This window comes from Lactuca sativa, chromosome 1 (assembly GCF_002870075.4).
Source record: "Lactuca sativa cultivar Salinas chromosome 1, Lsat_Salinas_v11, whole genome shotgun sequence".
In the NCBI taxonomy this organism is placed as follows: domain Eukaryota; kingdom Viridiplantae; phylum Streptophyta; class Magnoliopsida; order Asterales; family Asteraceae; genus Lactuca; species Lactuca sativa.
In genome coordinates this window covers 62,358,727-62,368,516 of record NC_056623.2, presented here as the reverse complement: position 1 = coordinate 62,368,516, position 9,790 = coordinate 62,358,727, and the positions used below count along the sequence as shown (strand labels likewise).

Sequence of the window (9,790 nt, the reverse complement as noted above, 5' to 3'; positions counted from 1 at the left end):
CATGTGATAAGTTGTGGTGTTTTAGCTTAACCATCAACACAAATTTGTCAAGCTCTCATCTGCATATGGTACATTACACTGAATCATAAAGTTTTAAAGAACAATATAAGGGCAAGAATGGATTGGTGTATGTGATAGCCTACGATACATAGACTAACCATCGACACAGAGTTTCAAACTAGCATCAGTGTGTGGTATATGATAGTTAATCGTTAAGTTTTATCAATCATATAAAGGAGAGAATGGATTGTTTCAGTCACGCTGAGATGGAATCAACATGAATCATTTACAGTTTAACTCATCAACAAGAAGTGGTTTAAACTTCCGTATCATAGAGTAAGTTGCAATCTAAAATCAAAGATTCATCGTTAACTCATAATGGTACCACATTATACCTCAGACTAGGAGGTCAGGGACATGAACAACCCTTTGTCATTTAAGGACCATACAACTATCTCTTACACTGATGATTGTGCAATCAGTGTAAGCCATTGGGTTATGTTTAATGTTTCAGCAGAACATGAGACTTGATGAATATGGAAAGCATGTTTCCAGGGACAACGTTAGGTAAAGATGATTAGTGAAAAATAATCACCCTAGCCATTCAATCGAATTTTTTATTTGGACCATACAATCTCACTTATAAAGTTTACACATATAGAAGCATACTTCTAGGGACGATGATGTGTAAAAAGTTGCATACTAGGCTTAGAGTAGCCTCCATCAGATTCCCCTTTAAAAAAATATACAAATACAAACAAAAGAGTTAGTCAAGCAAGGAAATATTCTAAAGGCAAAATATGTGCAACTTTTACAGAAAAGTGATAAAGACTCATTCCATCAAATAAATCATAAGAATTGAAGGTCATAAATGCACTTCCATTTTCAGAGATATCAACCACTTGAATTTTGGCTATATAAGAGAACAAATAAGATCAACCATATCACATAAAAAACACAATTCATCGTAAACAACAAGATAAAACGTCTTTAATTGTTGAGATCCTACAGATTGATTCCAAGCTTCATGTTGACCAAGAACAAAGCAAGACCATGAATCGATATTTGTAACCAATGAGTTATAGGGTTCCAATCTTTTTAGCCTTTGATTTATGAGAGTCACCAAGACAACACTCGAAGGTTCCATTCATTGTGATCCATGAAGGAAGAGAAGTATTGTCTTGTTGAAGACGCCTCTGGATCTTTGAGGTGATGGAGTTACAGTGGCAGCGTCTCTAAAATTAGGCGTGCCATTTCATGGAACTCCACTTCATCTCACTGCAACCGAAATAGGTTGTTCAATACAAGAGAGATATGTGTCTAGAAGAGCACCTTGTGGCACAATTATCCCCCATCTGCTCTCATCAACATGAGCATCAACATCGGTGAGAGGGCAGGTGGTGTTGAAGAAAAGATGCATAGTTAATGTCAACTAGCTCTTTCAAGGAGTATGATTTATTCAAGGGATGACATGTTGATCCGTTCAAACTAGGCTTAGTCAGATAAGGTCACTACCAATAGAGAAGAACATGTAGGAAACGTTAGTAGAAAAATTTACAAAGTATAGTCGTTTGGTAAGATAATAAAAGGAAATTTTAATGCATGAAAACAAAAATAAACTAAAAGTGTAGCAACTTATGTTTAGAAATTTAAGAGTAGCAAAGCCTGAAGCAAAAACAAAATAAAGTATCAATGTTTAAACTAATAAAATCAAACCATATAAATATCATTGTCCCTTAGTGTAGAAAGCACAATATTTATTTCAGTATCAAACACTTTTCCCTCATGACGGTTGAAAAGAACTTTGTAACCAGCATCACAAAGCTGACTGGTGGAGATGTAGTTGCCTTTCAAACCCTCAACATAAAACACATCCTCCAACTTAATCGTCCTGTATTCAAAAGTTCCAACACTTTTAATAGATCTTCCACTATTGTCACAAAAAGTTACCATTGGACCATCCTTCTTTGCAAAATCTATTAAGGGAAACTTGTAACCGGTCATGTGTCATCAGGGGAATCATTGACAAGTGCCATAAGACTCTTAACATTCAGCCCCTCATCTTCATATGTCTCCTCTTCTTCCACCCATTCTTCATTATCCTTTTGTTTTGAAATGAAGGCTTACGACAGAGAGATGTTTTCCTCCTTCATATGGGATACAAGCTTTTTGTATCAAAACTTCATAATTCTCCAGACATTGACTTTATTCTTCTCATTGCAATCCCCAGCAAAATGATTAGGGATTCCACAATCAAAGCAATTACCTGAGTTTCTCTTCTCTAAATATGATCTCCTTGTTGAACTGTTTCCTTTAAGCTGAATTATGCAAACCCTGTTTGATCTGCTTTCTTCATAACGTTTGACAATAAGAGCAGTGCTGGCAACAATTTTATCAGTATGATCTTCATCACTTTCCTCACCCTGATCTGAATTGTCTGATTCGCTGATCTGCTTCATTTTTGCCTTTCGAGACACTAGAGCAACATACTTTTGTTAGCTTGATTCCTTCAGAATTTATTTACAAAGAGCTTTGGTCTCTTCATAATTTCGCAGATTATTGAACAAGGAATTCAGATCCATCGTATCGATATTTTCACCATTCTTAAGAACATCAGCGTGATGTGCCCAACTTTTCCCAAGAGAATCGAGAACTTCAAAACCAAATAAGTTGAGTGCTTGATGATTCCCAACTTGCGCATATCATTATCCAAGACGTTAAACCTATTGAAGGTTTGGGAAAGTGACTCACCTTGTTAAGCGAAGAAATGCTCATATCTCCAATTCAGGTTGTTGATGGTTGTGGCTTGGACTTCCACGGTGCCTTCATAAGACACTATTAGTGTATCCATCATCTCTTGAGGTGATTCACAATTTTGTACGAGATGATACACATGGTAGGGAAAAGAGATTCCAATAGCAAACCTGACTTTCACTTCAAGACTAAGAAGTCTCTTGTCATCGTCATCATAACATGTCTCTGGCTTTTGCTTTAGAGGGCCAACGAGAGCATTGTTGGCCATGGGTTGGTAAATAGGAACACGAGGACCTTTTTCAACAAGAATATTCATCTCATAGTCAATGGTTTCAAGAACAACCTTGGCCTTTGTCTTCCACAAAGAGAAATTGTGTCCATCAAAGGGAATAATTTTGTTGAGACTAAAGGATTTAGGATTCAACATGATTACTTGAGTGTATCACAAGCCTGTTCTAAAACCAATTGAGTGTTTGTATTGATCAGATACACTTCAAGTATAAAGACAATAGTAACAATTAATCTAAGAAAATAAAAAATATAAAGTAAATGACACAGAGAGTTCTCCAAATTGTTCTTTCATTAAGAAAGAGTTTTGTCTTCACAAGAAGACGTGCTGTCACAAAGACAATTGACACAACGACGTACTCTACTACATTAGGGTTTACCTTAATGTAGATTATGTAGTAACATATACATATGAATCCCACGATTTTACTGATTGTATCTTATCTATACGAAGAACTGATCTTAATAATAAAGATGTCGAATCTGCTATATATATATATATATATATATATATATATATATATATATATATATATATATATATATATATATATATATATATATATATATATATATATATATACTATGCACCGATAAACTTGATTCGTTGGTCAAAATGGACAAAAGGTTACTCAAACATCTTTTGAGAAACTAAATTGTACTTGATAAGACGTTCACATGAGTTGCACACAGCATTTTTCATACAAGTGGTAGTTTGTGCTAGATGTTTTAACAGTTAAATGACTGTTGCCACATAGACGATGTTTTTGCAAAAACACCTAGAAATTCAATCTTGTGCATATTTTAAAGCTGAGAAAGGAATGGTCCAAGGGCTAATATGCGAAAGTCATCAATCTTGGAAGCGGTGAAGTGTAATTACCGAAGTGCCTATCAAGTATCAACCCGTCATATCGCACCTCTAATGTCACACTCTAACCCATAAATATTGATTGCAACTATATGGTACTGGGATTGATATTGCTATTTGGCTTTTGGAACTACATCATCCGAATTTTTGCCTTACACCTCAAAACCTCACAAACGCAGTTCATCTCCTACTGGTTTGCAATTGTCGTTCCTAAACCCTAAACAGTTCGCGATAATCCCTATATATATTTGCATGGCTACGCTGGTGATCTTCATCCCCAAACACAGTTCTATATTTTCATGCAAGCATCTAAGACGAAAAGGAATGTGGAAAAATGATATTATTTCTCCTTCTGCAAGTTCTTCTGGAAAACACCCGAAATATCGGGGAGTAAGGCAAAGAAGAAGTAGTGGGAAATGGGTTTCAGAAATCCGGGAGCCTAAGTCACCAAATCGTATTTGGCTTGGTACATTTCCCACTCCTGAAATGGCTGCGGTGGCTTATGATGTAGCAGCACTGGCGCTCAAAGGTGGAGGTGCTGAGCTTAACTTCCCAAATTCAGCAACTTCATTGCCTGTGCCAGCTTCTTCCGCCCCACGTGACATCCAAGAAGCTGCTGCTAGAGCAGCTGGAGCAGCAGGTGCAGCAATGGATGCTTTCCTGGGTGCTCATGGTAGTGGTGTAGCTACAGTCGATCAGCCATTGATTGGAGGGGGTGGGTTTGTGGATGAAGATATGATATTTGATATGCCCAATGTACTTGCGAACATGGCCGAAGGGATGCTTCTTAGCCCTCCCCGATTTGACTTTCATAGCGAAGAGGCTGCAGGAAACTCAATGGATCATGATTTGTGGAATTAATTTCTGCAGTCACTATATATGCGTATTATTCATGTATCGTATATGCAAGTCCTAGTCCGCAGTCGCCACCAATATAGTAACTATATAAGAATAATATGGCGATGCTTGAAGGCTATTGTTATAAACTAGAGCTTGAAGGTGTAAAATTTATGTGTTGGAAGTTTTTCATATTTGAAGTATTGATTTTATAGTGCGACACCTCTATCTAAATGACTTGAAGATCAGATAATTAAGATTTGAGAATCTGAAAAGGAACATGAACGCTTAATCTTCAATTCAAAGTTTTACCAATAACTTAGGTGTTCATGATCTTTCAAATAAAAGAAAAAAAAAATGAAAAAGGGCATGCAGAGACTTTAGGCGTTTGGTCAATGGATTAATAACTAAAATATTGACTGCAACTTGTTTTAGGGTTTCTGCTCATTTCCATCCACACATCTGCAACTAATTTTGTTCCCAGTTGAGCATGGTCCACCTTATCAGAAGTTGAGATGTCATATTCTCATCAGTGATTCGTCGTTGATTTCTACAAATGAAGAAAATTATGAATAACACAGGGCTTCTGGTATCTGGTGTTATATAACGGTTTGAATGGTTTTTAGTAGGTTGGAATATATTTGCAAATATCTTGTTAGCATACTTCATAAGAGACTATGCTAACCAAACATATTTCAAGTACCTTTAGTTTTTATACTTCTGTAATTCATGTTTCTATGTTTCAGCCGGCATCAAGAAAGGATTCTCATATATGTATGCTAGTATTTGATCAACCAAGTCTAGCTAGTATTATTAACTATTGCTAGCATAAACCAAGATACTATGCTAACGAAACATATTTCAAGTACCTTCAGTAGAGTGATATGATGATGGATATCCTGATGAACTTATTCATCGATATGAGTACTAATGATACGATATCTACAAACAGTGTAAAAGATGGATGGAATTGATCTGAACGCTGAAGGACCAGTGGACAGGTGAGTTGCAAATCCTACAGGGGAAGCTTAAGATCAAATTTCACTGCCATTTTGATTTTGAGTGAAGCCTCAAAAGCGAATTATGAGTTAGGTGTCAATTGCATAAATGGTATTAGTATGGATTCTGGTAAAATAGTTACACAGTGATGGCTGGTCATGTCAATCAGTTTTACCTTGGGTGATTCTAATTTGGAAGTTCCATTGCAAGCCCGTCCTTGGTGAATTCCCCATCGGGTGCAGTTTTAGCCTGGGTGGAGCCTCTTTTGGGTGTTCATCATAATTAATCGGAGATATGCTTTTTTGTGTTTGTAAATTTGTTCACCACAGTCAAATTATGTATGATTTTGTTGAGTTTTTAAGTTGATCACCACGTCCTAATTTTGTCACCGAGTCACTGGTTTTTATTATTCCTGTTTCACAATAGACAATATGTTTGTTGGTGTTTGGAAAATTGACCACCGCAGTGAAATATATATATATATATATATATATATATATATATATATATATATATATATATATATATATATATATATATATATATATATATATATATATATATATATATATATATATATATATATATATATATATATATATATATATATATATATATATATATATATATATATATATATATATATATATATATATATATATATATATATATATATATATATATATATACCTTTTGTGTTTCAAGTCTGACCAGCAGGCAGGCAGTGAACCACGACTTTTTCTTATAATCTGTGTTTCTAAATTCAGCAAAGAATATTAAAATCAGGATGGGTTTATGGTTTTCTTCGTTTTGAATCAAGAGCCGAACCAAACGGAATTCAAATCCCTCTAAACCAAACCTAAAACCGAATTCCAATTCTGTTGATGAAACCAAATAATTTCTTAGAAAAATTCAATGTTGCAATTTCCAAACATAAATTAGAAAGTTTCAAACATAAAAAACTAAAGTTCCAATATAAAGATATAAAGTTTCACATATAAAAGGATAAAATGGTACTAGTACTAGCTAGAAAGTTTAACTTCCAAGTTTCAAACAAAAATATAAAACATAAAGTTCAAAAGTTATTCCTAATTGCTTGCCAAACTTTGATCTCATTTATACATCTAAAACAGTTGATTATGTCGTTGATTGCCAAACTTCGAAGTTTCAAACAAAAATATAAACTTTGATTCCATCTATGAAGTCAAAGTGTTGAACTCTCTCGCAACCATGCAATGTTCTTCAAAGTTCTTGAAGTATGGCGATGTTGGACTATAGGTGGCCGGTACTCATCGATTGCCTGATTGGTGAAAACGGGAGCGAGAAAAAGGAATTGACAATCGTAACATTATTGTGGAAGTCGGGAGGTGAAATTGGAAAGTGGAAAGTGTACGTGAATGGTGATAGTCAATGAAAATTGAAAAATGAAAACCCTAAATTGCTAAAAGGGTTAAAATGTCTTTTATTTTATATTGGTTATATAACTTTTTTTTATTTAATATATAAAATATAATTTATTCTTTAATTAATTAATGCAATTCGGTTTTCAGTACATTTTGGTCTAATCTTCATGAGACCAAATTCAAATAAAAAACCAAATTCAAAATTCGGTATACATGGTCTCAGACCAAACCAAAAACCGAATTTGACTAGAGTTTGGTTTCGAAATCGGTTATGGTTCGATTTGGTTTTTTCGGTTCCAAAGCAAAATAATTCTCACCCCTTATCTACTCCAATTGGTTTTTTATTTATTTGTTGTAACGTTCCAAAATTTAGAATCAAAAATTTCATTTTTAAGTAGATAAAACTATAATCCAAAACATTATCAAAAAATCAAAGTGGAACAAAGTGTAACAGTACATCATAAAACATTAGAGTAAATCACAAAATGCGGAATAAGATGGTGTGTGCATTGTAATCATCCTGGGCTCTTCCCTTTCGAACTAGAAGTACCCGAAACATAAACTAACAACCATAAGCACAAAGCTTAGTGAGTTCCCCAAAATACCACATACCATACATAATAAACACATAATGGGCGCTGCCCGTCATCGGGCCCCACCCGGCATCGAGCCCCGCTCGGTATACAGACCTGTCAATCATCATGCTCCGCCTGGCATCGGGCCCCGCCCGATACACATATAAACATATAAACATATAAACATATCATCATACAAACACATGCGATAACGACCATGGCAATATCATACAATACAGTCATCGATCCCCGCCCGCCATCGAGCCTCACTCGATATACATACCAACGCAAAACATATGCAAGAGTCACACAAACATCTGACCTCCTAACATAAAACAATGGGATGGCATTGGTGCCTTCGATCCACTAAGCTTAGTGAGGAAACTCACTTCCAGCTGCTGAGTCACTCAGATAAATCTCTGTCTGCTAGTCCGATAAAATCCTGACGCTATCATCATCAAATAACATTTAAATACTAATTGGATTCCGACCTAAAACTAAGAGTCTAAACTAGGGTAAAAGTCCATTTTACCCTTTAACTAACATGGCCCAAGGCTAAGGCCCAACCTAATTACACAAAAAGCCCAATTCCAAAATGGTCACCTAATGCCCAATTATAGTCCAATCTTCCAAATTGGGCACAAATCCCTTCGTGGGCCTTCATCCAAAAGAGCCCAATATAAAAGCATCATCCTAAAAATAGAAACTTGACGACCCAACAAGACCATTATCTCCTAAGGTCCAAACATGGAACCAAAACCGAGAAACCCAAATCTGAAGCCCACCTGCTAAGTACGCGGGCGCGTACTCAGCTTGTACGCTTAACGTACACCCTCAAGGGCTAGTACGTGCAGCGTACCGGCTTGGTATGCCCAACATACTCCCTTGTTGGCCACCCCACTTTATTAAGCACTTAATCTATTGAGACTTCAAGCCAAACTTTGAGATTTGATTCCATAAGACCACTTATCACATAAAGTTGGCAACTTTACACACATGCATGGCTTAATGGGGCTCAAGAGCTCAAAAAGAGCTTAACAAAGGTCTTAACACATGCATTGCTCAAGATACACCGTAAAGATTGCATTTTTATGAAAAAGGGGAGCAAAAGAAGTCTAGATCTAGCACCAATACTTCTGGAGTGAGTCAAGAAGCTCATCAATCACTACAAGGACTCAAAATGCATAGAATAACAACATAACTAGATCTATAATCATGGGTCATCAAAATGTGAGCTTTTTACCTTGAAAAGCTTAAAAATGATGAGCTAACCTCAGATCTTCAAGATTAATACACCTCTCCAAGTGATCCGTTTCTGCTTCTCCTTCACAAACCACCAACAAACACTCTTTAAGGATCAAAACTCACATAAACACACTAGGATTTTGATTTCTAAAAAAGGAAGGGGGAGGCTGGCTAAACATGACCAAATGAGGCTATCATAAGGTTTAAATAGGGTGAAAACTCTAAAAACTATGGTTTCACTTATGCTGACGTATGCCATGTGTACACCACGTACACCCCGCACATGTGGTTAATACCTGCGATCTAGAATTGCATCAATATGCCCGATGTACAAGTAGTACGCCCAACGTACTCTAACTTTCCTAAAGTTGGCAAATCTGCCCCTAGGGACCAATTCTACAAAACATTAACACACCAAGGATCTAAACTGAAAAGTACTTTGAATCGGGTGTTACCATTCTCCCCCACTAAAATTAGATTTTGCTCTTGAAATCATTCCTTACCATCCCAGGTATATCAGCCAGCTTGAACAATTCTACCACAACTCTGATGCATACTAAGTAAGCCACCCTGAGCATACAACCCATACTGAACCACTTCTAATTCAACTCCACTTTGCATTCCAAACTGATTATCCAACTTCTAGTTACCTAGTTGTTTCCCTTGGAAAATAGAATCACCGACCATTTGATGTTGCCGAAAACTTTTCACTTGATAAAAAAGGTTTAGATAATCCTTCGAGTAAAAGACTCATGCTGAGGTTAATGAATCTCTAAACATATTGAGCAATAGGAGACAATATGGGAGTTATATCTTCTAGT

The 9,790-nt window shown here is 35.9% G+C and overlaps 1 protein-coding gene across 1 annotated transcript; it reads left to right on the top strand.

Annotated features, from left to right (window-relative positions):
* The first annotated feature begins 4,112 nt into the window (after window positions 1-4,112).
* Window positions 4,113-5,053, top strand: LOC111906551 (ethylene-responsive transcription factor ERF024). Its single transcript, XM_023902297.3, has one exon. It carries the CDS (start codon window positions 4,163-4,165, stop codon window positions 4,769-4,771), a length of 609 nt encoding a protein of 202 aa, XP_023758065.2. The 5' UTR covers window positions 4,113-4,162; the 3' UTR covers window positions 4,772-5,053.
* Window positions 5,054-9,790: the final 4,737 nt, after the last annotated feature.

Coding starts and splice junctions, on each gene's coding strand:
- LOC111906551 (XM_023902297.3), top strand. CDS start 4,163: ATGGCTACGCTGGTGATCTTCATCCCCAAACACAGTTCTATATTTTCA.